Below are 26,500 nucleotides of genomic sequence, written 5' to 3'. Positions count from 1 at the left end.
CGCCTGCCCATCCTCACATGGAGAGCGGGCCACCCCCCCTCCAGCCCACAAGAAAGCCACAAAACTGTGGTGGTGGAGACGTTTATTTAATATGGGGGTGGGGTATTGCTGTCTCTGTCAGTGTGTACGGGGTGCTAGGGAGACAACCCGAGGACATCTGCCCAGGACTGGGAGGCTGTTCCGGCCCCAGGCTGGGGGCGGCGGGCAGACTGAGGGACGGGAGGTGTGTACGGGGAGGAGGGCGAAGCTCTGCACACATCCTGGGACCGCGGTCGGGGCCCACCCAGTCACCAAAGCAAGAACCGAATAAATAAAGTGCAACCGTGGGGTCGGGAGGGGGGAGGGGGGGGCCCGGGCGCGCCCCCGCCCGCAGCCCACATTCAGTGCTGCCAGGTGCGGCCCGCCTCCCGGCCAGGCCATCCTGTCCAGTCATCCCCGATGTCCGTCCCTCCGCGAGCCAGGCAGGGCCCCGGGGCAGCTACTGGAGGTAGCGATAGGCCTTGAAGCAGTGGTTGCCAGCGTCGGCCACCACCACGTGGCCGTCCGAGGTCAGTGCCAGGCCCTGTGGGCCATACAGTGGCTCTGCAGACGTGTTGATATAGGACAGGAAGGAGCCGGAGCTGTCGAACACCTGGGGATCGGAGGAGAGGTGGGATCAGGCGGGTGAGCGGCGCCTGGGGGCGGCCTGGGGGCCCGCCTCGTGCCAGCCCCGGGCTTCCTCACCTGGATGCGGCTGTTGCCCCAGTCGGCCACGATGATGTTCCCGTTGGAGTCCACGGCCACCCCCGTGGGGGCGTTGAACTGCCCGTTGCCCTCGCCGTGCGAGCCGAACTTGAAGAGGAACTCTCCGTCCGCGCTGTACACCTGGCAGGGGACAGGGCTGGGGACTGGGGACCCGGCCTCAGGCAGAGGGCGAGGCCTTGGAGGAGGCGGGGGAGAAGCCCCGGGGCTGAGGACCCCCGATCTGCTGCTCTACACCAGGTCCATGCCGCCCACTGCCGAGGGGACAGCTCCAGCTGAGGTCGCCTGGGCCCTGAGGTCTAAGAGCTCCTCCCCAGGGAAAGCCGTTCTGGGGGGTTTTCTGTCTCTGCTCCATGGCCAGCGAATGCGCACACCCTGGGGACGCGCTCTCAGCTCCCCGCCCTGCGCCTACCCTGCCGCATCCAGGGTCCTCAGCTGGATTATTGCAAAAGCCTCGTCTTGGGCCTCTGTGTCCCAGAGACAGAGCGGCCTTCCCGAGACACCCAGGAGTGCACCACCCTCCGCCCGCAGTCCTCCGGTGACTCCCCCTGGCTCCCAGGAAGAAAGGAAAGTGCCTTCAGGGAACAAGCCTCGCTGTCCCCTGGCACCACTTCCCTGTGCAAATCCAGGCTGAACCACTCGTGGTTTCCTGACTGCACAGCAAGGGCCCACCTCCGCTTCCTGGCTCCTCCCGTCCCCCTTTCTTCTGGTTCATTCCCTCTTGAGCTTTAGGCCGTTCTCAGCCTCACCTGATTCAAGGGCTCCTGCTAGGCACCCCCCTGCCCAGGTCCCCAGCACAGGATCGACCACGTCCTCCCGTGACCTCCCAGGTCCTCCCTCTCCCCGTGAGACCCAGGAAGAGGGGGGACGTGTGTGCCGTGTTCAGCGCTGTGTCCCCAGCCTCCGCACCGTGCCTGGCATGACAGCCACGTGGTAAAGGTTTCCGGCTCTCGGGAACAAGCTCGATGGGGAGGAGGTGAGGGAGCGAGGAGCCTGTGGAAGAGGAAGGGCTGGGGACGCGCGCACGGAAGGAGGGTGGCCACTGACCTTCACCGAATGGTTGTGGAAATCCGTCACCACAATCTCGTTCTTGTTGTTCACGGCCACGAAATGGGGCCCTGAAAATACAAAGGGGGCCTCTGGCAGTGAGCGGGGACATGGAGTGGGGCGGGGAAGAGCGCCCGGGGTGACAAAGGGGGGGCGTCAGAGGAGGGGTGGGGCCTCTGAGACGATGGTGCGAGGGTACAGAGAAGGGGGAGCCCCTGGGGCCCAAATACAGGAGGAGGGGTCTTTAGAGCTGGGGCACCCCAGGGAGCGCTCTGGGCCTGGGGTATCAGAACAGGATCTCCCAATTCTCCCCCAGTACCTGCGAAGTGGCGATCAGTGGCCCCACGGCCCCCAAAACGGCCAACCAGCTTGCCATTGGGCTGGAAGGTGAAGACGCAGCAGGACTTGTTGTCCACCACGATGATGTGTCCGTTCCGGTCCACGGCCACTCCCTTGGGGCCCATGAGGCGGCCAGCCCCAATCTTGGTCTAGAGGAAAGGAAGGCCCATCAGGGCCCGGATCCTGCCCAGTGAGGAGGGCAGTCCCAGGCTGGAGCCCAGCGGAACCTTGGGCTGGGGATGGACCAAGCAGCCCGGGCCCTGACCCCCAGGAGGCCCTAACCAGTCCCCTCTGCTGGCCACCGCGGGTGCAGAGAAGCATGGCAGGAGGTCTCACCTTGAACTTGCCCTCGGGGGAGAAGATGCTGACCCAGCGGTTGTCGTAGTCTGCCACGATGATGTCTCCATTGGTGTCCACGGCCACACCTGTGGGGCGCTGCAGCTGCCCGGGGGAGCGCCCTCGGACCCCAAAACGGAACTTGAACTGGCCTTCATTGGAGAAAACCTGAGCAAGGAACAAAGGAGGGAGCGGGCAGGAGGGGAGAGACTGTGGGCACAGAGGGAAGGGGGCAGGGTCCTGAGGGAGGGGACCCATTCATTCATCATTCAGCAAGCGCTTACCAGCACCCGCTGTGGGCACAGTGGCTGGGGCAGCGCTTGGGGGACGTGCAGCAAGGGTGCGAAGGCGATTGTGAGAACATGAAAGGGCGGGAAGAGGTCAGAAAAGGCAAGAGCGGGGGCTACCTGAGCTGCTAGAGAGGCCAGGCGATGGACTGAGCCCGGCTGGCAAAGGCAGGAGAAAGGGGTTCAGGCAGAGTAACCAGTATGTAAAAGGCAGTGTCTGCAGAGACGCTGCCAGAGGCCAGGATGGGCAGTGCTGTCCAGTGTGGCTGGAGCGCAGGGAGTGCTCCCATAAAGAACAGGAGACGTGAGGCTTTATTCTGGGTGGGAGGAGTCACTAAAATTTGTGTGCATGGAGTTCTCTTGTGGTTCAGGGGGTTAAGGAGCCGGTGTGGTCACTGCGGCAGCTTGGGTCACGGCTGTGGCGTGGGTTTGATCCCTGGCCTGGGAACTTGCACACGTCACGAGCGTGGGAAAAAAAAAAGAGTTCTGGGCTGGAGCGTGACAAGGTGAGATTTGATTTGCGGTAAAATGAGAAACAGATTTGGTTTTTGTCCCCGGTGCCTGGCACAGAGCTCCTCCAACCCTTAGAACTTCCTGATCAACAGGCGTGTCTGTCCCGCTCCCAAAGAGCCCCTGATGGGTTTGTGCTAATGAGGGGACGTAGGGAGGGGCCTCTAGACAGCTTCCGGACGGGGCTGGTCCCCAGAAAGACCACCTGATGAAGAGGTCAGAACTTTCAGCCCCACCCACTAACCTCTGGGGAGGAGAAGCGGCGGGGAGCACAGACGAAGCTCTGTAAAAACTCAACAGGACGATTCCATAAGCCTCTGGGAGGGCGCCCCAAGGGCGTGGGCCCCAGTTCCACGGGGACCGAAGCGCCTACCCTGGGGACGCTTCCAGACCTCGGCCTACGTGCCTCTTACCTGGTTATTCACCTGCATCCTTTATGATATCCTTTCTAGTCAATAGTAAACAGGAATGTTTCTCTGAGTCCTGCGAGCTGCTCTAGCTGACTGGCCGGGCCCAAGGAGTGGCCTGTGGGAACCTCCACTTTATAGCTGGCTGGTCAGCAGTTCTACTGACTAATCGAACTTTGATTCGCTTTAGAGATAGGGCCAGTCTTTCGGGACCGAGCCCTTAACCTGTGGGAGGTGAGGCCATCTCCACGTGGACAGGGTCGGAAGTGAGTTCAGTTTGCAGGCCCCCTTTGCCGGTGTCCACTGAGACCTGGGGACCTGCCTGGTGGTGGTGGAAAAAGCACGGGGAGCATTTCAGAACCAGCACTCTGGCGGTAGGAAGGAGCTGAGACTGGCAGCTGGCCAACCCGTCGGAGGGGCTACAGTGGTCCAGGGGAGAACTGAGGGTGGCTCGGACCAGGGCACGCGCTGGAGGGAAGTGGATAGATTTGAGAGACATCCAGGAGGAAGATGCAGCAAGACTTAGCAGCAGTCAAGGAGTGGGTGGGTGAGGGTGGGGGGATGGCCAAGGATTAGCTCATCCTGGCTGTGAAGCCGCCAAGGTCATCTTCCTCCTGCCGAGTAAACCCTTCCAGCCTCCTACATGCTCCACCTTAGCTGCCCAGCATGCTCAGGTCTCCCCATTCTTTTTTTTTTTTTTCTTGGTCTTTTTGTCTTTTCTAGGGCTGCTCCTGAAGCATATGGAGGTTCCCAGGCTAGGGGTCGAATTGGAGCTGTAGCTGCCAGCCTACACCACAGCCACAGCAACTCGGGATCCAAGCCACATCTGCAACCTACACCACAGCTCACAGCAACGCCAGATCCTTAACCCACTGAGCAAGGCCAGGGATCGAACCCGCAACCTCATGGTTCCTAGTCAGATTCATTAACCACTGCACCACGATGGGAACTCCAGGTCTCCCCATTCTAAAAGCACCTGCTCTTGAATGATGCTTTCCTCTACAGCTAAGCCTATCGCTTCTCCTTCACAACCAAAACGTCACTCACCGCATAAGCTCCACATACGGCTTTGTGAACATGCTAGGGACACAAAATAAATCAGAGCCCTAGGAGTAGCCTTGACGAACTCAAGCTGTGGTCTTGCTCTTTGCTCCAGAAGTGCTCCCTTGCTAGTGGACCAGGCCCCCTGCCCCTGCCCCATCCCCACTTCTTAGGCCTGTGGAGCTATTTGAACTTGTCCCACCGATGGACGTCACTCCTCCTGATGTGGCCTTCCATCGTGCCCTCCCTTGGCTGATCAGAACAGCCTTTGGCTTCTGTCCTGGTCCCTGGAGCTGGACAGCGCTCGCCGGCATGAGAAGGTGGGCAGCCCAGGCTGAGGAGCTGCTGTGAGAGGGACTGAAAGGTACCACCAGGTGGGCAGGGGGCCCACGTGTCTGCCTCCAGCCTGAGCTGCTTCATTTCTAGCTCGACGCGGAGGCCTTGGTGGGGGGGCTCCCCTTCCAACCTCTCCTATTCCACCCCTTCTTCACAGCCAATGCCTACTCCCCCTTTGAGTTCCAGAATGTACAGGCCACTCCTTCAGAGAAGGGTTTGGTTTGGTTTTTCACCTTTTTTTTTTTTTTTGGCCTCGGCCTGCAGTGGCTTGAGGTGTGATTGCAGCTCCCAGACCAGGGACTGAATCTGAGCCCCAGCAGTGAAAGCACCAAGTCCTAGGCACTATGTCACCAGGGAACTCCCTAAATCAATATACACACATCAAGGGAGGCCTCCACGATACACGCTTTTGAGCTCTGTCCATAACAGCGTCTGTAACTAAACAACTGGTCCACCCCCTTGCCCCCTCTAAGGATGCGAGCCCCAGATGGGCAGGGGCTGCGTCTGTCTCATTCGCTGCTGCACTTGCAGCGCTGGTATAGGAACTGGCACCCCGCAGACACTCAACAAATGAATGAATTCCTCAGCTCCATCTCAGGCCAGAACTGGACATCTCCACGTGGAGGAGGCTGCAGAGCCATCTCAGACTCACCACCTACCAAGTGAACACATCAACTCATTCCCGGGCCGGCTCCTGAGTGGCAGCACCACGTACCCAGGGCACCAAGCCCCGCGATTCCTGATTCATGTCTCTCCCTTGCCATCTGACGGCGCATCAAAACCTGCTGAATTTGCTTCCTTATCGCTACAACCTACCGGTGCCCTAATTTGGTCCTTAACCAGATCTCTCTCCTGTGCCAGGGCAGCAGCTGGCGACTCCAGGATCTGAGTCTCATTGAGGGAGAGAGACTACAACAAAACAAGCCAAGCGGTGATCCCGGTAAGGTCTGAAAAGGGCTGCGGCAAAGGCTGAGGGCGCGAGGAGGAGAACGTGACTCACATTCCCCCGAAGGAAAGGAGGGCGTTTTCACAGAAGAGCTGATAGAACTTCTAGACCGAGACCACCACACAGGATGTCATAGCTCCAGATCAAATTCTTCATTCAAATTCACAAAACACGCGGGAGAAAATCAAAATTCCACCGCTTCCGCCCCCGAACCATTTACGGTGTGACCTCAGCTACCCATCTGCTGAGAGTGACCTCCCTCCAGCCCCTGGGGGACCTTCCAGGTCCCTGAACAAGCCCTTCCAGCACCTTCCCAGCTCCTGGCTTTTGTTTGCAGCCCCACCTGGGCAATGATATGTTCCACAGCTCACACTGGAAAGCTCACTGGTGTCAGGCACGGCGCGTCACATCACTCAGGCGCCCAGCCGCCCTCTGCGGTATCCTTTTCCTAATTTTACACTTGAGTTAAGCGGCGCTCAGAGAGGTCATGTGACCTGTCAGTAGGCGGCAGGGCTAGGATTCAAGCCCAGGTGTCTGGTTTCAGAGGCTGAACCTTGAACTGCTCTGCTGCGCTGACCACACGGGGGCTGCCAGTAGGCTCTGCCTGCTGCTAGGCTCTGCCCACTGCTAAGCTCTGTGCGCTGCTAGGCTCGCTACAAGGAAGAGACAGAGAAAGCCACATTTTCGGGCCTTACCGAGCTCCAAGTGCAGCAGAGGCCATGTCCGTTTGAGTGGCAGGTGCTTCACTCGGGTGTGTGAGGGAGTGGGAAGGCCAGGGGCAGGACCACCTGTGACACCACTACCGTCGAGCCACTGGAAGGGACCCCTTTTCCCAAGTTACCCCCATTTGACTGTCTAGTCAACGGGATGTTTGCAGAGAATGGCACAGACAGCACACATCCTGGAGTCACAGGCATGCTGGAAGGTAGTGGGGGAGCCGCCGAGCCTGCACCCTGACCACGGGGGTGGTGGAAAGGGGAGAAAGTCAGCCAGACAGGTGGAGGCTCCGGGGGGGGGGGGGGGAGGGCAGAGGGGAAGGAAGCATGAGCCGGATCTTTGCGGTCCAGGAGCAGGTCTGGCCTGAGCCACATCTCCAGAGGCAGAAGCAGCCAGCGCAGTGAACCCTGGTGTTTAATGGTGAAGGGGCTGGTTCCTGCTGCCACGGTGACAAAGGGGTGGCAAGGGCGCAGGTGGCGACTGGTGCATTAGACACAATACTGTCTGGAGGGTTTCATCTTTCAGGAGGGGACCCGTAAAGTCTGATGCGTGTGTGTGGTTTTCTTGCTGCTTTTAGCGGACCATAGCGAGCGAGAACCTCTTTCGGTTGGAGGAGCGCTTACCTGGATGCATTGGTTGTTGCTGTCTGCCACCACTATGCGGCCGCTGCTGGCTGCCGACACACCCTGTAAATTGGTGAATTCGCCCTTCTCCCTTCCACGACTGCCTATGAGGACGAGATGTGATGGAAGTCAAAAAAATTCACCCTGAGGTCGCTTTGAGCCTTCCCCCCGCTACTGCCCACGCGGGGGGGCCCCGTCTGGCTCTGCCCTCAGCCCTCCATACCAACGCGGAAGACAAGCTCGTCCTCGATGGGGTTGTCCTTCCGTTTGCCGCCGGTGCTGTACATGGAGCTGGGCCTACGCACCGCCTTCTGGCGCACGTGGCTGCCCGGGCCTCCGGGGGACTTGACGCGGCGCTTGACGTCGTCCGGAGACGGTGGCAGGTCCCCGGGACGCAGGGCACGCACGCGGAAGGGGCTGCCGCGCACTGGCTGGCCGTAGAGCAGCACCGAGAGGAGCAGCTCGCCCTCGGTGCGCGCCGTGTACACCAGCTCGTATGTGCCGTTCTTGTGGTCCACCACGGGCACGGGCAGCCGCGCGCCGTCAGGGCCCGTGATCTCTGCGCGCAGCTCCGCACTGCCGGTGCGCACCAGCCGCCCATCCTTGTCTTTGGTAGTGACGGTGAGCGAGGCGGGCTGGCCCACCAGGGCCTGGCGGAGGCCCTCGCCCGTGGCCACCGTCTCGTGTGCCGTGGCGCTCGTCGTGAGCAGCGCGCCCAGGTTGAGCACCGATCGCCGCAGCCCGTCAACCTCAAGGACCAGTTCCAGCTGAGCGTTCTCGTGGGGCCGCTCCGGGAAGGCCTGCGCCGCCAAGGCCGCCAGCCTTTCCCGCATGTGCTTGCGCACAAGCAGCACCTCCGGGGCCGAGCCCAGGCGCAGGGCCTGCTCCGCGAAGCTGCAGCTACTGCCGATGTGCTCCTGACCCTGGCGCAGTGTGTCTAGCTGGGTCTGCAACACCTGAGGAGGCGTCGGGGAGGGCTGGGTGAGCAGGCAGGTGGGGACGGGCTGGGGTGGCCAGGCGCGCGCGCGCGCGCGCGCGGGGGGGGGTGTCTGTGACTCCTGGGGAACTTGTACTATGGCATGAAGGAGATGCAGGAGGGTGAGTGTGGACAAGGGGTGCAGATGCCGCAGCACCTATGGGCGGCGTCAGGAGGCGGAAAGTAGAGCCTGGGGGAGGGGAGTGCGGGTGTGGAGCGCGGGGCAGTGCAGCTGTCTCCTGACGGGCGCGGGGAAGAGAGGGGGCCTGACGCACCTTCTGCTTGGCCCCACAGATGGCCTCCAGGTCGCTGACCAGAGCCTGCTTGCGCTGCTGCAGCGCTTGCTCCAGGTCCTCGAAGGCTGCGCTGATCTGCGCCAGGGCCTCGGCCTTGCGCTCCTGCAGCTGCTGGCTGATGCCCCCGACTAAGGCAATGGCTGCGGACAGCTGTGGCAGGCTGCGGAGGGGGCTGTCTCAGACCCAACCGCTCCCGCCCCCTGGGGACCCCACTGCTGCCCGGGACGATGGCTCCCCCCGGAGACCTCCCTGCTCTCCCTCCGCAGGGTCGCCGCCCCCGCCCGGGATGAAACGCCACCCCAGGTGGCCGCCCCACCAGCCCAGGTGCCCGCCAGGCGCCTACCGGCCGCGCACCGCCTCGAGCTGGCGCTGCAGGGCCGCCTTGTGCTGCTCCACCACGTCGCGCAGCAGCACCGTGCCGTGCTCCCGGTGCTCCCCCGCGCGACACTCGCCGCACATGGCCGTCTCACAGGCCTCACAGTAAAACTCCATCGTCTGGCGGGCCGCATAAGGACGCTGGTCAGGCCACGGCTCGACACCGCACGTCTTTGTCCCCTCCCCTCCCCCCACCTGCACCCCTTACCTGGACCTTCTCCAGGGAAGCCCCCTCTCCCCCGCGGCCCCTCGGCCCCTCCCCCAGCCTCTCCCCCTCCACCCCAAGTCCTGGCCTCACTGGGCCTGCTTGGGCCCACCTTGCCTTCATGGTTGGGGCAGGAGAGGGGACGGCCAGCCACTGCGCTGAGGGGGTGGGGGCCCTCGGGGTCGTGGGCCCCATCGGGCGCCTGCTGCATGGCCTCCATGAGGCTGCTGATGAAGAAGTTGTTCTGCAGCGCGGAGACGCCCTGCTCCGGGAGGATGGACGTCTGCCGACACACCGGACAGGACAGCGTCAGGCTCTGGGCAGGGATGTAGTTCTGGAGGCACCTGGCCGGGGAGGAGGCGGAGTCAAAGGCGTGGGGGGCGGGGCCGGGGCCGTGCGCCCCGCCGCACCCCTGCCGCAGGGGCCAGTCCCTCCCTCACGCGTGGGCCCTTCCACTCCGCGTCGAAGGCTCGCTGGTTGGCACACGTCTGGTGCTACCGGCAGATGTAAAGGGCCTCGCCTCTCACGGCTGAGGGGAAGCTCATCCCTGAGGTGCCTCGGAGGAGCAGACTTAGCCGCATTCCTCCCGGGTCACAAGCACAGGCTCACCTTCCACAGGTGTTTACACACCCTTGGCACAGAAAATATGCACCTAGTCGCCGTGCCCCGCCCCAGTAAGTCGCTACACATTGACTGACTGCCTGCTCTTGCCAAATGTGTGCCAGGCTCTGGGGACACGCAGATCAAGCACAGTGCCTACCTCTAAAATACTCCCACTGTGCAGAGAAAAAAAAAGGAACACAGGCAGAGTTTACGGAAGCAAACTGCGTGACGACCAAAAGGCCCGGGTCCTGGAGCTGGGCTGCCTGGGTTCAATTCCTAGGTCAGTCACCTGTTACACTGTGTGACCGCTGACAAGCTAATTAACTTTTATGAGCCGGGGATCCTCCCTCTGTAAGCTGGAGAAAGTTCAGGCTTCTCAAGGTGTGGAGAATTGAATGTCAAGTGCTGACATGCCTGACTCACAGAAAGCACTGGATACTGTGGGCTACTAGTGTCACCTGTGGTTAATATAAGACATAGAGAAGATGCAGCGACGAGGAAATGCACAGAAGGGGCATCTGGCCCACGGTGGGCACAGAGGGTAGCCTGGAAAGGCTTCAGAGGAGGTGATGTAAGCACAGCCTTCATGGACAAACCGCCGTTGGTCTGACCCAAGGAAGGTGCAGGGAGAGGAGGACTGGGGGCGGGGGGTTGTCCCAGATGCAGAAGGTGCCAGAAGCAGCACAGTCCGGGCAGGGGATCATAAGCAGTGCGTGGGGGCTGGAGACTGAGGGCAACGAAGGTCTGGTGAGGGGCGTCTCTGGAGAGAGAGAGGCAGGGGCCGGCTCAGGGAGGGCTCCTGGGCCACCGGAAGGAGCGTGGAAGTTAAGCTCCCAACGGTGCGAGGGGTTGCAGGAGCTTAGCGCAGCCAGGTGTACATTCGACCCAGCCCGTCTTCACTGCCCCTGTGTGCAGGGTGAGCATGAACGGGAAGAGGCGGCGGACCAGGGCGGAAGCATCCTCCTCCGCCTCAGCCTCCGGCTACCGTTTAGTAAGTGCAGGGTGCCCGGCGCTGTGCTTTGCACCTTCTGGTTGTCAGCGGACTCAGAGCCGGCCAGCGGTCCAAAGGGAAGAAAGCCAATGAGCACAAGAGCCAGACCCAAGGCAAAGCAGGTGCTGAACCAGGAAACTCTTACAATAGTCTCGGCAAAAGTGAGGACAGCCTGGATTTAGGCAACAGCCAAGCCGACTAAGGCGGAACAAATCCAAGACACTAAGAAGGGCCGCCGGTGGAGGTGTTGTCTTATTGGACACGGGGAGCGAGTGATGAGTCTTGGTTGATGCCCAGATTCCTTGTCCAGATGACTGAGTGGATGATGGGGACACTCACCACGGTGACAAACACACAAAGAGGAGGGTGTGTCGGACAGTCCAGCCTTGCCTTGGTTGGGGGACATCTGGGCGGAGGGGACCAGTAGACAGTGGGAAAGAAGGCAGGTGAGAAATGGGGAGGCCGTGGACGTTTCGACGGCCCCTGTAGCCAGGGGAGAGCATGTGATGGCCAGGAAGAGGGGGACCCAGCGCCAAGAGCGGGAGGGGCACCCGTGAACACTGACTGAGGGGGGCGGAGAGGAAGAGGAGAGACGGCATCAGAGCAGCCGAGGGCCGTGTCATTCCAGAAGGCGGGAGGGAGGAGTCCTCAGTGGAATCAGGGACGGTAGGGACTGCAAAATGCCCACTGAATCTGGCAACTGGGAGCGCCTTCCTCCGTAAGGAGAACAGCTAGTGGGGGGGAGGGGCGATGGTGCGGCCACTGCGGGCAGAGGAGTGATGAAGAGGGTGGAAGTGAGAGGGAGGGTGTCGGACTGGGTGGCAGCTGGGGGGACAAAGGGACAAAGCAGAGGTCTAATCTGCTTGTGTGTGGGGGGGGCGCGTCTTGAGCCTGTGTATAGAATAAGAGGCGAAGAGAAGAGAAGATGCAGGACAAGGTCTGGGCTGGGGGAGGGGCTGGACCCCCCCTCGGGGGGTGGGGCAGGGAGGGACCAGAGGCCCGGAGGCCCCTGAGCGCAGAGGGCGAAGATGGAAGGCGAAGGAGGGGGACCCAGGCGAGCGGCGGGGAGGCTGCTGGAGGGAGGAGAGGGCTCGGGCCAGAAAGGGACCCGCCAGCGGGTGGTGGAGGCCCCACGTCTTCGGAGGGACACTGCACGGTGCGACCTCTCCCATCTCCTCTGTCTCTCAGTGGGTGTTCTTGGCAGCCCGGGATCTGCATTAATTAATTTTTATTTATCTAACAGACACTAGGCGCCAGGCACAGTTCTAAGGGCTGCACAGATATGAACACATCTGTGACCTGGGTTCCCCTTCAGCCTTCGCCAGTGGAGATGGGTTTTTGCCTCATGCTCCACATTCCTCGGGGTCAAGGGAACGTTTCTAAGTTCTTGGTCAGCTCCGCGGAGGCCCAGGCCCTCTGTCTGCGGCATCCTTGACACTGACTCCGCTGCCTGCAGGGTGGCTCCCCCACTCCCTGGCGTCTTCTTCTGGGCTCCGTCTCTCCATCATCCCCACCCCGACACACACCCCCCTGCATCACTTGTCGGCGGCCCTGACAGACACAGGGTGACCCGCCCCCACCAAGATTTCTCAGCTCCTGGAGTTCCCACTGTGGCTCAGTGGGAACAAACCCGACTCGTATCCATGAAGACAAGGGTTCAGGCCCTGGCCTCGATTAGTGGGTTAAGGATTCAGGGTGGCTGTAAGCTGTGGTGTAAGTCACAGACATAGCTCGGATCCTGCGTTGCTGTGGCTGTTGTGTAGGCCGGCGGTCACAGCTCTTATTCGACCCCTAGTCTGGGAATCTCCATATGCTGCGGGTGCGGCCCTAAAAAGACAGAAAAAAAACAAAAAAGATATCTTAGCTCCTAAGCCTCCTTACCCCTCACAGCCCCCAATCCTTTTCTCCCCTTCACCTCAGCTGTCCACTCCCCTGCTCCTGAAAGCACTCATGTCTCGTCACCCATCAGGGCGTCAACTCTGAAATCTGCATTTCAGCCATGCGGCTCAGCTCCCCCGTAGCTCTCTTCCCAGTTTGCTGAATCTGCGGTTCCTCCTGCAACATAGCTTTGAACTCATCAAGAGCCCCACTTTTTTTTTTTTGCTTTTTAGGGCCGCACCCATGGCATATGGAAGTTCCCAGGCCAGGGGTTTAATTGGAGCTACAGCTGCCGGCCTACACCACAGCCACAGCAACATGGGATCCGAGCTACATCTTCAACCTACACCACAGCTCACAGCAACGCCAGAACCCAGACCTACTGAGTGAGGCTGGGGATCGAACCTGCATCCTCACGGATACTAGTTAGATTCATTGCTACTGCGCCACCAGGGGAACTCCCCTGTTTCCACTCCTGCTTCCCTAGAATCCACTCTCCACACAAGCAGCCAGAGTGAGCTTTAAAAAAAGTCTAATTTATAACAACAACAACAAAATCTAATTCATGTCACATTACTTCCCTGCTACAGAAACTCCTCCAGTGGTTTCCCACTGCGTTCAAAACAAAATCCACACTCTGCTAAAACTGCCAAGGTTCCCCGTGGACTGCTCTGTTACTTTCGGGCCTCGCTTCAGCCCCGTTTCCTCTTCATCCGTCACACTGGCTTCTCCTCTGGTGGCTCACATGCCCCCCTCACTTCTTCCTTGAGGCCTTTGCATCCAACACTGCAAAGGTGTCCCTGGTGCCTGGAACAATCCACACATGGCCCTTTCCTTCTTGTCGTCAGGTCTCAGGTCAAATGTCACCTCCTCGGGGAAGCCCTCCCTGATGACTCTGTGCAGACCAGCCCCTGGCCCAACCACCCTCACTTTCTCCTTGGTGGTTTCCTACGAAACACTTCGCCCAAGCTGGTCTCTCCCGTTTGATTAGCTGATTGCCGAGCGTCCCTCACGCCGCATGAGCCGAAGTCCTTGAGAGCAGGGAACGCGGGTGAGTGAATTCGTAATAGTTAGGAGAGAAGGTTCTGCAGTCAAGCCTAGCTTCAGACCTCAACTGTGCACTTGCTGTGGAGCCTCGAGTATTTCTTTTTTGTTTTTCTTTTTTTTTGTCTTTTTGCTATTTCTTGGGCCACTCCCGCTGCTCTATGGAGGTTCCCAGGCTAGGGGTCGAATCGGAACTGTAGCCACCGGCCTATGCCAGAGCCACAGCAACGCGGGATCCGAGCCGCATCTGCAACCTACACCACAGCTCACAGCAACACCAGATCCTTAACCCACTGAGCAAGGGCAGGGACCGAACCCGCAACCTCATGGTTCCTAGTCGGATTCGCTAACCACTGCGCCACGACAGGAACGCCTCAAGTATTTCTTAATTACTCAATAACTCTGAACCCGAGCTTTCTCCTCTCTAAGATGGGGATAATGAGGTAGCTGTTGTGAGGATTAAGACATGTAAGTCACTGAGCTGGTCCACGGCAAATAGCAAAGCCATCGATACACGGCAGCTCTTGCTATAATTTCTCAGGCAGGGACTTTCTCCAGGACGGCTCAGTGATCGGTGTGGGAGAAGGTGCGGAGACGCCCACGTACAGCCCTCACCGGGTTAGAGAGGACAGGTGCAGGGCAGCTGTGGTTGCCCAGGACCCACCCTGGGATCCAGGATGGGCAGGAAAGAAAGGGAGGCTGGGGAGCTGGTGGCTGGGAGGAGAGGGAGCAGTTGAGGGCGCGGGATGCCATGTCCCGTCAAAGCTGGTATCGCGGCAATGGGGGGATAACGTCCCCGGGAGAGAGGCTGGCTGGGGGGGCGTGGAGGGCGTCCCTGCAGACACAGTCAGGACTGAGAGGCACAAGTGGAGTGAAGTCACTGGGGTGATGAAAGCACTTGGAGTCCGCGGGGAGGCTGAGGCTGTTTCCAGGTGACGAAGGGGACTGAGCAGTCGTGCGGGGCCCTAAAAGCCCAGGGCTGGAGGGGAAGAGCGTCCCTGGGCAGAGCCAGGCTCAGGGCAGGCAGGAGGGTTTGGGTGGAGACGATGGTGAGAAGCAGCCCAGGGACCAGGCAGAGCGATGAGGGGTGAGGCTGGAGGGAGGCTGCCCTCCGCCAATAGATGCCATCAGGTGTGAAGCCCTGCAGCGGCTTCCTGCAGCTCTCAGGGTCAGAGCAGGGCACCAACCGGGCTGCAAAGCCTCTCGTGGTCCGGCCTCCACCCAGCTCTCTGGCTCCACCCAGGCCTCGCTCCACCACTCCCGCCTCTCCGGGCTTCCTCTAGGCTGTCCTACCTGCTGGCACTCAGGCCACGCGGCTCTCCCCTTCTTCTGCCGGGAAGGCTCGGACCACTGCCCTCACTCAGGTAACTCTCATCCAGCCTCTGGGTGCCACCTCGGGGAAGCCCTCCCTGTTTCAACTATAACAATCCCATCTAAGATCTCTCAGCTTAGCACTTCATTTGTGGCACTCATTTTTTTTGTTGGTTTTTTTTGTTTTTTGTTTTTTGTTTTTTTTTTTTTTGTCTTTTTAGGGCTGCACCTGCGGCATATGGAAGTTCCCAGGTTAGGGGTCAAATTGGAGCTACAGCTGCTGGCCTACGATGCCACAGCCACAGCCACGCCAGATCTGTGTCGCATCTGTGACCTATGCCTCAGCTTGTGGCAACGCCAGATCCTTAACCCACTGAGTGAGGCCAAGGATCAAACCCACATCCTCCCAGACACTATGTTGCGTTCTGGGTTCTTTTCTGTTGTTTGTTTGTTTGGGGCTGTACCTGTGGCATATGGAGGTTCTCAAGCTAGGGGTTGAATCGGAGCTGTAGCTGCCAGCCTATGCCAAAGACACAGCAACACAGGATCCGCGTCTCATCCGTGACCTGCACCACAGCTCACAGCAATGCCAGATCCTTAACCCACTGAACAGGGCCAGGAACCAAACCAGCATCCTCATGGATACTAGTCAGGTTCGTTACTGCTGAGCCACAATGGGAACTCCTATGTTGGGTTCTTAACCTGCTGAGCCACAACGGGAACTCCTCGTGGCTCATTACCGGTGCACAATTACATTCATCTGTGGTCTGGCTGCATGATGATTTGATCACTATCTTTCTTGTCTAGACTGTAAGCTCTTTAAGAGCAAGGATCATACCTGTTTCTGCTTATCTCTTCTTGCCCAGCACCTGGAACAGGTCTGGAGCAGAAGTTGCTCGATAAATAACTATTTGTTGAATGACTAAGAGCTAGAAACCCAGCGGCTGGGAGGGGCTGCTTTTCACTTAGTGCCTTGGGATGACAATGACCACAGGCACAGAGGACAGACTCAGCTTCGAACATCCTTGCGCTGGTCAGAAAGTTCTGGGTGCCAGAGCTGGCCGGGCTGCTCGGCCCTGCCTGATTTCTCTGGTGATGTTCAAGATTGCCCAGGCCACCCTCGGGCCTGGGAAGGGGCAGAGAAGGCCCTGCGCTGAGCAGAGAGCATGGCCCCGGGGCCGGGGACCTCTGGTCCTCTCACCGGTTCGTGCCTCATCTCCTGTGCGTGCTCACCCCTCCCCAGCACACGCACCCTCACCTCTCACAGAAGGTGTGCAGGCAAGGCAGAACCTTGGGGCACCGGTACCGGTCCAGGCAGATGCTGCACACCAGGAACTGCTTGTCCATCGGCGGGACCTCTGAGCTGGGGCTGTCCTCCCTCTTGGCCATGGTGCCCACGACGGCTCCTGCCACGCACACCAGCCTGTGGACGGACAGATGGTCAGCACCCGGAAAGCCAGCCCTGCCCTCTGCACCTGCTCCGCAGCACCGCTCGGAACCCCTGCAGAGCAGTGGCTGGGGCGGAGCAGGGAAGGATCTGGGCGAGGGAGGGGGACTGGGTGCCCCCCGCCCCGCCCCGAGCACGCTGCGCTGGTTCCAAGCACAGGCTTCGGGGGGCAGGCTGGATTTCAAATGCAGTTCAGCCTCTTGCCAGCTTTGTGACGTTGGAGAAGTCACATACCCTCTCTGAGCCTCAGTTTCCTAACCTGCAGTTATGGGAGTAATAACGCCCACCTCACACCTGCAAGAGCGCAGGTCTGGGGCGGGGTCTGGGGATGCCAGTTTCACCGATGCACCCGCCCTTCATCTCCTCTGCCCCCCAGCCCTCCCAGGAGACCTTCCTGACGGGGTGCCTCACCTCTGACCCCCTGCGGCCCTTCTATCTCTGCTTCCACCCGCCCCACAGAACGACTGCCTGGGATCACATTCTTTCCCACATCCAATCCGTATCCGGGTCTCCTAATACCTTATCCCCTTTTCTCCACCTGCACAGAATCTGCCCCCCGTTGAGGCTGCTGCCAACTCTCTCCAGCGCTGTGGCCGCAGGCTCCTAACTGGTGTCCTCATCTCCTCACCTGTGTCTTCCCATCCATCCCCCTCGCAGCCAGAAGGAGGCTTAGAAAACACAGATTCCCTTTAAATTCTTTCAGTGGTTCTCCATTGTCCAGAGGACAAAGTCCAAACTCCTTAAATTGGCCAACAAGGCTTAGCTTTGTCTGGCCCCTACCTCCCTCTGCAACCTCGTGTCTCATGATTCTGTGAGCAGTCACACTGGTTTCTCTGCACTTCCTGGAAAAATCCTTGTTCTCTGGCTTCTGGGCAGTCCCTCATTCTGTTCCCTCTGCCGGAGAGCCTCTTCCAAACCGCCCCCCGCCACTGTGGCTGGCTGGCTCCTGCTTCTCTTTCAGGTCTGTTCATAAATTTCACTTCCCCGACTTCCCCAAGTCCGGGATAGCTGCTCCACTTTCATATCCCTCTGCGCCCTGTATTTCCTGCATCCTCGCCCTTATACGTGGTCCTGTGATTTCCTTATTACTTCTCTGCTTCCTCCACTCTATGCACAGGTATATATATATATGAATTAATATAATTATAAATATATATATTTTATTCCTAGCACTGAGCACAGAGCCCGACATAAAGATCAGTCTATGTTTATTGAATTAATTCGTAATTCGGTGAATATTTACTAAGTGCTGACTTTGCACAGGCGCTGGGGACAGAGTGATGGAAAAAACAGATTTGGTCCTTGTGGTGAGGACATGGTGACAGATTTTTAAAAGTAAATAAACAATGGATACTTTCAAGCTGGGGGAGGAGATGCTATATAGAAGAAAAAAAGGATGCTATGAGAAAGAGCACTTTTTGGAAAAAATTGGGTAATTGGGGAAGATGTTTCCGAGCAGGTAACTCATTTGCTTTTTTGGCCATGGTGTGCAGCAGCTCGATGTGGGATCTCAGTTCCCAGACCAGGGATCAAAACCAGGCTGCAAGGGTGAAAGCACTAAGTCCTAAATGTTAGACCACCAGGGAACTCCCAAGCAGCTAAATTTTATTTTATTTATTTATTTTTCTAGGGCCACACCGCAGCATATGGAGGTTCCCAGGCTAGGGGTCAAATCAGAGCTGTAGCCGTCAGCCTACACCACAGCCACAGCAACGCAGGATCCAAGCCGCATCTGCGACCTACACCACAGCTCACGGCAACGCCAGATCCTTAACCTACTGAGTGAGGCCAGGGATGGAACCCACAACCTCATGGTTCCTGGTTGGGTTTGTTAAGCATTGAGCCATGATAGGAACTCCCCAAGCAGCTAAGTTTTAAGCAGGGCTTTGAGGGCTGGGAGGAGAGCAGCAGGGAGAAGGTGGGGCTCAGAGAGAGAGGCAGGGAAACCACCCCAGGCTGAAGGAAGAGCAAGAGGGACAGGCCTCTGCAAGGACCCCGTGGCCAGAGCAAAGGGAGTAAAAGGCCAGAGCTGAGTCTGGGGAGGTGGCTGGAATGAGAGCATAAAGGACCTGGATGTCAAGAATCTGAGTTTTACCCCAAATTGGGAGGGAAATGATGCAATTTACCACTACTACTGCTACTACTATTAATAATAATTTAAAAAGCTACTCTGGGAGTTCCCATAGTGGCTCAGCGGAAATGAATCCGACTAGCATCCATGAGAACGCAGGTTCGATCCCTGGCCTTGCTCTGTGGGTTAAGCATCCGGCGTTGCCGTGAGGTGTGGTGTAGGTGGCAGACGCAGCTCAGATCCCACATTGTGTGGCTGTGGTGTAGGCTGGTGGCTACAGCTCTGATGAGACCCCTCGCCTGGAAACCTCCACATGCTGTGGGTGTGGCCCTAACCCCCCCCCCCAAAAAAAGGAAGCTACCCTGGCAGCTGTGAGGACGGAGGAGGAGCCAGGGCGGGAAGCAGGGCGCTCACGTGGGAGGCGACCTCAGTTCTTCAGGTAAGATGCTGTTGGGTGTTAGCAGAGCTAGAGGCAAAAAGGTGGGTCCATGTGAGAAGTAAGCACGAGCTGGAGTCAAAAGGACATCGTGCTGCCTGGACGTGGAGGGGGAGCGGTGTCCACGAGGAGCCCCAGTGGGTTGTGCCCAGGAATGGCGAAGGCTGAGGGGGTGATCTGGGCCATGTCGTTTCAGCCACGCGGTATTTAAGGTGCCCGTGTGACACGCAGGAGAGATGTCGAGAAAGGAACAGAATACGGGAGCTCAAGAGAGAGGCCTGGGCTGGTTACCACTTAAGGAGCCCGGGCATATGAATGGCACGTAAGGCGATGACAATAGATGGGACCGTGACCCTGAGAGCGTGCGACCAAGGAGGGCGGGGGGAGAGAGTGGCCGAGGAGAGAAGGCGCAGCGACGTAAGAAGAAGACCGGAGCGCAGCCACCAGCTCTGGTGGTGGTGGGTGCAGGGGCAGAAGCCAGGTCAGAGGGGGAAGGACGGATGGAGATGCGAACGAACCCAGTGGATGGAGACACTTCAGGAGAGACATCTGGCCATGGAAGGAGACAGAAAGGTAGGTGGGCTACTTCAAACCAGGCCGTGACGAACCTCGGGCCACCACTCTCTGGGCCCAGCTGGCCACCGCGGGCCTCTCTAAAGACCGGGAGTGAATGAAGGAGTGGGGCCAGTCCTGAGGCTTCTCCAGGTTTGGGGAAGGGCAGAGAGGGGCTGGGCTGCAGGTGCCCTATGGTGACGGGCGGGTGGGCATGAGAGGGCTTCCTGAGTTCATCCTCTCCCGAGGTGGGCCCCGGGATGCCGAGCTTCCTTCTCCAGATGTGGCGGGCGCTGAATCTGGAGACTTAACTACAAGGACAGCAACGCAGCAGGAGGAGGACAGCACCAAGGTTGGCGGAAGGAACAGGAGGCCAGGGCCAAGCTGAAGCTTCTGTTCCCTGAAGGGGAGGGCTGGGAGGAAGAGTAGGAGGGGTCTAGGGGCGCTGCTGGGGCAGCTGGATGCCAGGCTCCGCCTCCCTCGGAGCCCAAGGGGTTCTCCCAGCCTGGCGCACAGGGGCGGGGACTGGGCCCCATCCCAGCAGGACAGCTCCTCCCTCCCTTCCCCTTCCTGCTTCAGTTCCCCACCCAGACGTGCTGGGCACGCAGCCGCTGAGGTCATACCCCCGCCTAAATCACTAAGATTCCTTTCCTCTCCTCGGCTTCTGCTCCCATCTCTCCCACCCCACTGCTCCTCAGAGATCTGCCCCACGGTCCTATAGGCCATGAGTAAAATGGACTGCGTATCACAGCAGACACTTGGAAGGTCTTGAACTCAGAGCTGAGATTTTGCTCTCCTTCCTCAGGCTGCCCACAGCCATCTCGGTAGGCTTCAGCCCTGCAATCTATTCCATGAGGTTCTAAAGGCACCTAATTTCCCCTTTCAGCATTCATTCAACACCTCTGCTAGGCCTGGGAGTACAAAGATAAACAGGTGCGGCTCGGCCTCCCTGGATTCCACAATCGAATAACGAGATTACTGCGGTGCACCGTGGTAGGGGGCATGCGGGGAGGCAGAGACGGCTCCGGGAGCACAGTCTCCCAACCTAGATCCACGCTGGAGCAAGGGCGTCCTGGAGCTTGGAGAGCGAGAGAGTTCTCCTGAAGGGAGGCCCCGTCAAGCCCAGAGCTCCAGGATGGGTGAGGTACAGAGAGCGCAGTGCCGTCTGCATCAGGGGATGAATGGAGCACAGAGAGGAGAGGCTAAGACGCGTGGTAGGCAGGCGCTCCATCGCGCAATCTTTGCTGCCCTTATTAAGGAGTTTAGACTTTCCCCTCTCCCCTAGGGGATTAAGGCTTCATCCAAAGAGCAAAGGAAACCTTTGGAGGGTGGGGGTGGGGTGCGGCGGCGGAGGGGGTTTAAGTAGAAAGCGACAGAGCGGCGACAAGAGTAAATTTTTGAACACAGTGTGGCAAACAGTTGAGGGCGTCACAGACAGACAGTTACCCTACGCTGCCATGGTCTAGAGGAGGGTGGTGTGGCCTTGGCTGGGGGGCAGCAGAGGGGAGGCTGAGAGAAGTGGATTTCATTGGGAGGAGTCAGCAGACCTTGGCGACTGGTTGGTTAGATGTGAAGAATGGAAGGAGAAGAAAGAATTAGACGTGATTCCTCGTTTATGGGCTTGGAAGCTGAAAGACGAGCAGTTTGGACAGAGAGGGCTAAGTTCCGTGTTCAGTAAGAGGATCCGAGGTGCCTAGGGGATATGCAAGTGGGACAGGTCATCCTGGCAGCTGGGAAGACAGCCTGGAGCCCAGCAAAGAGGTCTGGCCTCGAGATAAGGATTTGGGAGTCGCCAGTGCAGAGATGGCGCCCGAGGCCATGGAAGCAGGTGACAGCACCCAGACAGGGTCAGAGAGGAGAGTCTGTGACGGGGCCCTAAGGAACCTCAGCATTGAAGGGACAGGCCAGGAGGCAAAGCCTGCAAACACACGGAAAAGGGAATCAGGCAGAGAAACCAGGAGCGGCAGGGAGAAGAGAGCATCGCGGACGAGAGACCAGTCTCCACCGTGAAATGCCGCAGAGGGGCCATGCTTCAGGCCCCAGAGAAGCCGTCAGGAACTTCAGGGAGTGTGGTTTCCACAGCCTGGAGGGAAGGAAGCTAGACCCAGGGGCTAAAGAGGAAGCTGCCTGTGAGCAGATGAGGACAGCCAGAGCTGATTCCCTCAGAGCCTGGACATCTGCAAAGGATGTGTTTCAAGGCTTTTCAGTTTCTCCAAAGTCTCAAACAGCATCTAATTTCCTCCGCCGACTTCCTCCTACAAGCTCAGGAGACACGATTTGCACAGCTGTGAGCGGAGGCAGGCGACCAAAGCACTGTTAACAAGTGGATGCAAGAGGCCAGGGAGGCTCGCTGGCTTCTGCAAGTGACTCGCCTCGCTGTTCCCCAGCCTCCACGTGTATTTGATCATTTGAGGGCTCAGCGAAATGACAAATGACTACAGGTTACAGGCCTGGGGTTTCTCTGGAACAGATGAAGCCTGAGGGGTCAAGTCCTCAAAGCCAAGGAGTCCTTTCGGTAAGCCTGGCAGGGACCACCTCTGAGGGCCAGACTGAGTAGGTGACTGAACCATTCCATGAGCTGATCAACCCATCAGACCATCCAACTTCCCAGCTCTCCAGATAAGGCCCTTCAGGTGGTCACTAGAGACACACCGCTGAAGTGGACACGCTCCCGGTCCATCACAAGGCCTCAGGCAAGGGTGGGAAACAGACACGGAAATACATGACGACAAAGTGATAGGCAGCGTGGTATCAACGCATTCAAACTGCTACGATGGCGAAGAGAAGGAAGCGCCTCACTCTGAAGGTGGTGGAGGAGGATAAAGAAGGCTTGCAGAGGAGTTCCCGCTGCAGTGCAGTGCACGAGCATCCGACAGGGGTGGCTCAGGCAGCTGCAGAGGCGCAGGTTGGATCTCCCACCTGGTGCAGTGGGTTAAAGGATCCAGTGTCACTGCAGCTGCCGCACAGGTAGCACATGTGGCTAGGTTCAATCCCTGGCCCCAGACCTTTCACATGTCTCGGGTGTGGTGAGCAAGAAAGAAGGAAGGAAGGGAGGGAGGGAGAGAGAAGGAAGGAAGGAAGGAAGGAAGGAAGGAAGGAAGGGAAAAAAGAAGGCTTGCAGAAGAAGGAATATATGATCTGGCTCTTGGGGTACAAATAGGAATGTCTTAGGTACCTTGGGAAGAGTGAGTAAGGAACAGAAGCATGAAAACTTAAGACACATGGACCAGCTGGGCAAGAGCGCAGGACTCAAAAGAGCAGAGGCTGTACGTGATGCTATCACAACCCACTCGAGGCAAGTTTCTCACTGACCTCTCTGGCTGCCCCTTCCCCGGCCGCTCCTTATGTGTCTGGTTCCTCGGGGCTTCGATCTAGGGCCTCCTGCCCCCTCACTTCCATACACCGCCTGGGAAATCTCGCCTCTCCCTGGTTTCGGTTACCGTCCACTCGCTCATGACCCCCACAGCCTTATCTCCTGTGCAGAAAACTTTCTTGAACCCAGGCCTGTATAGCCAGCTGTACCTTGGACAGGGGTTCTGCTAGAGACTAGCCTAAAATGGAATTCACTTTCCCCTGAGCTACTCTTCCGGCTGTAGCTCTCATTTCAACAAAAGGCAACACTATCCACCGAGTCACACCAGCCGGAACCCCGTGCATCTTCTCATTTCCTCCTCTTCCTCCATCTTTCAGGTTCGAGCTCTGACTCTGTCTGGCCCTAACAGGTGTCTAGGTAAAAAGCTCAGGAGATCCGGGAGCTAGTCCTGACTCTTGCTACTTTTCATGAACGTAAGGGAGGACTCCGGGCAAGACCCTCCTCCAGCCCCTCGCTTTGTAAACTGGGGGGAGGGCACGTTTTCATCCCCAAACCTGAGATTCCCAAGGTTCTCTCTGTCCAGGTGAAGATTAAATCCAGTCTTGTACCACCTTGGGTATTTGATTGCTGGTTTCCAAGGAAAGGCTAGGTGTGTTAGGGAGCGGCTGCAGTTGTTTCCTGCCCCCCTTGCAAGATAAACGTTTGCTGGGTTTAGGGCACCCATGCCACTCCCTCAGGCACATTCTGCCCTAGCCATATGGTTTGGCTCTGTTATTCTGAACACAGGCTGTACTCTCCCAACGACGGGCCTTTGCTCAAGCTCTTCTCTCAGCAAGAATACCATTGTCCCCTAAGCGGCTGAGGCAGCACCTGGCACACAGAGGGTGCTCAGTATATGCTGGTGACAGGAGAGCCATGTTTAAATCACTGCAGTTCCTTCTCACCAGACAGAGAGGCAAAATCAAAGGCAGTAACAAGACAAGGGAACAAAGTTCCAAGGAAAAAGCCCTCCACTTCACACAAAGAAGCTTTCCCGTAGCAGAAGGTGGTAAGTGCTCTGTCACTGGAGGCATGCAAGCCAAGAGAGGCAGGGCACCTGTCAGGCCTGCAGCTCTCATTCCAGTTCTGCAGCAAATCAGAGCCCTGCTTCAGGGGATGAATGGGCACTGATGAGCTGGACGGACAGGCGAGGAGAGACCTGTGCAAAAGACCTCTGCACCTGTTCCAACCTCCCAGATCTCATCTTGCTACCAGGGCCAGCCCTGGGTTTGCTTTCCACATCAGAGACCCCCACGCCAGGAGCGAGCCCAGAGCCGGCCTTCAGCGGACTGACCTCCCTGGGATGCAGCCTGCCCCTCCGACCTGCAACCATCTGTCCCTGCAGGTTTGCAGCCCATGAGCTGGAGCCAAGTCCAGAAGGGAGGAGGCCAGGACCAGGGAGGGGCCTGGGGTCCTCCAGGCGGGCCCAGGCTGCAGGGGAAACAGAAGGGTCCTTTCCTGCAAGAAACAGCCTCCGGAGGAGGCTTCCTGTCCAGGGGCCAGTGCGAGAGGAGAAAAGGGTGTCCCCTAGAGCCCCCGGGGGGCCGCTAGGTACCTGAGGAGGATGGAGGGGGTGGCAAGGGCTGGAAGAGTCTGCACCAGCGAGAAAGGAGCCCGCGGACGAGCTGGGCCACAAGACTCCAGAGTCCCACTCCGCAACCCCACCCGCGCCCCCACCCCCCGCCCATCCTCGACCGCAGCACTCGACCCCCTCCGCCAACATACACACGCTCCCAAACCCCGAGCTGCTCCAAGGATCCATCACCCATCCACCCGCGCCTCCCCCCCAAACATGGACCTCACGTGAGCAGCCACAGCCCGAAGAATCCCCCCACTGCTCTCACAGACAGGGACACGCCTCACGTGGACAGAGGCAGGCACAGCTCTGGGAAAGCATCTGTGCCCCCACCCACAGACACTCGGACAGACCCCGCCGCTCGCACCCGGACCGGGGCCGGGCAGATGGGGATACCAACGCCCCCCGGGGGGCCGCCCGTCGCACTCACCGCGGCCAGGCAGGATGGGAGGGCCGAGGCCCGGACTGCGGCCACTCCGAGGGGCCCGCGGCGCTGCCCCTGCTGCCAGCGCCCGTCCGCCCGGCCCTGCCCGCGGCGCCGCCCCACGTCCCGCGCCTCCGCCTGTCCCCGCGCCGGCGCCGCCGCCGGACCAGCCGCACAGGCCGGAGGGAGGGGCCGGGGCGGGGCTGCGGACCAGCCGGGGGAGGGGGCGGCGGGGACCCACGCCCCGCCCACGCCCCGCCCACCGCCGCGGAGGCCCCGCCCGCCCCGCTCCCCGACCCCGGCGGAGACTCCCGCAGATGTTGCCTCCGCGATCCGGCTGGGGAGCCCGTGAGGCGGCGCGCGGAGCCCGGATCCTCGATCCCCGCTCCCCGCTCCCCGCCAGCCGCTTCGTGCTCCCGACAGTTCCAGGGACGGGCGGCAGCGCAGGTCTCAGGGGCTCCGTCCAGAAAAGGCAGCTGGGCAGGGGGGGTTTCGGACGCTGGGAGCCGGTAAGGGCTGCCTCGGGGAGGGGCCCTTCCAGGCTTCCCCGGCGGGCTCCTGCGGACTATGCTGGCGTGGTCTCTGCTGGGCGGAGGACCCGGGCGTCTGTGCCTCGGCCCAGACCTCGGGGCGGCGGAAGGGCCCCAAGGTGGAAGGGCAGCACCCAGAGCTCTGGGAGAAGCGGCCGACGGGTACACAGGTGCGGGGCTCTGCCTCCAGAGCCTCCTCCTGAGGAAATTATGGTTCAGGCCCTCCAGCGACTGCCTCCCACCCTCCAAAGACCAGAGCAATTCTCAGAATCGTCGCACTGTGGAAAAGCAGCCCCGGTGGAAAATAATCAAAAAGTACAATAACAGTTAACAGCGCCTGAGTGCTTATTGTGTGCCAGACACATAACGAATCACTTTGCATATATTACCCTTCATACTCTTCATCTTAATAGGTGGCTTCTTTTATTAGCTGGGTTTTGCAACGGAAAGAACTGAGGGCCCGTGGCTCCCCAGACATTAACCCTGATCAGCCAGCTAGAAAGTGCTGGAACCAGGCCTTGAGCTCTGCCTGAGGGCCTGCCTCCAGTCAGGCCGGGCTTCAGCACCTTTCAGGCTGAAAAATCTCCAGCGGCCTTAAAGTGGAGGGGCTTGTGTATGGACCAGCCCCCTGACTAAGCCACCGCCAGAGGCCTGCAGCCTCCAGAGGGAGAGGAGGGTGCTGCCAGGTTCTGGAGTTACCTGGACCCCGACTAAATCGGTGCTGTCAGGAGCTTTCCTTGCCTCACACAAGGGTCAGGTTTGGGCTCAACAGCGGGATGGCAGTGGCTCTGGAAGCTGCCTTGACCTCTCACCCGCCTTAGTGCCGGGCCCAGCACGGGTGCTCTGGTGCTTGCGAATGAGCCTCAGACGGAGTTCATGTTTGCTGTAGAAGTGGGGGCCAGGGCTACACAACATGAGGGGACCCGAGACTTCTCCCGATAAGGCTTCACAGCCTGAAAAGGCCTGGCACGACCTACTACCTCTGTAGTCATCCCCTGGCCACTCCCCTTCACTTCCCATTCCAAGCTGAATTCCTTCCAGTTCCTACTCCGAGCCTTCACCTGGGTTGGTCTCTGCCTAGAATGCTCTTCCCCATACCCTTC

General features: G+C 59.1%; 1 protein-coding gene across 2 annotated transcripts; it reads right to left on the bottom strand.

The window, feature by feature from the left end:
• Nucleotides 1-65: 65 nt before the first annotated feature.
• On the bottom strand, nt 66-24,964 carry TRIM3 (tripartite motif containing 3). Of its 2 annotated transcripts, none has more exons than XM_021062339.2 (12): nt 24,874-24,964; nt 16,268-16,432; nt 9,295-9,526; nt 8,946-9,097; nt 8,582-8,762; nt 7,554-8,286; nt 7,331-7,434; nt 2,464-2,631; nt 2,108-2,276; nt 1,789-1,859; nt 724-864; nt 66-631 (listed from the first exon to the last, which is right to left on the bottom strand). In XM_021062339.2, the coding sequence occupies exons 2-12, from the start codon at nt 16,396-16,398 to the stop codon at nt 479-481; spliced, it is 2,235 nt and encodes a 744-aa protein (XP_020917998.2). In that variant the 5' UTR covers nt 16,399-16,432; nt 24,874-24,964; the 3' UTR covers nt 66-478. The 2 variants fall into 2 exon arrangements, with proteins under 2 accessions (XP_020917998.2, XP_084830997.1); XM_084974871.1 differs by having other exon boundaries at nt 9,300-9,526.
• Nucleotides 24,965-26,500: the final 1,536 nt, after the last annotated feature.

The sequence above is a fragment of the Sus scrofa genome, chromosome 9 (assembly GCF_054392235.1).
Source record: "Sus scrofa isolate SSC_HxYL_T2T_F1_AM1 chromosome 9, Sscrofa_HxYL_maternal_Yorkshire_Landrace_v2.0, whole genome shotgun sequence".
Lineage (NCBI taxonomy): Eukaryota > Metazoa > Chordata > Mammalia > Artiodactyla > Suidae > Sus > Sus scrofa.
This window is presented reverse-complemented; position numbering and strand designations above follow the sequence as displayed.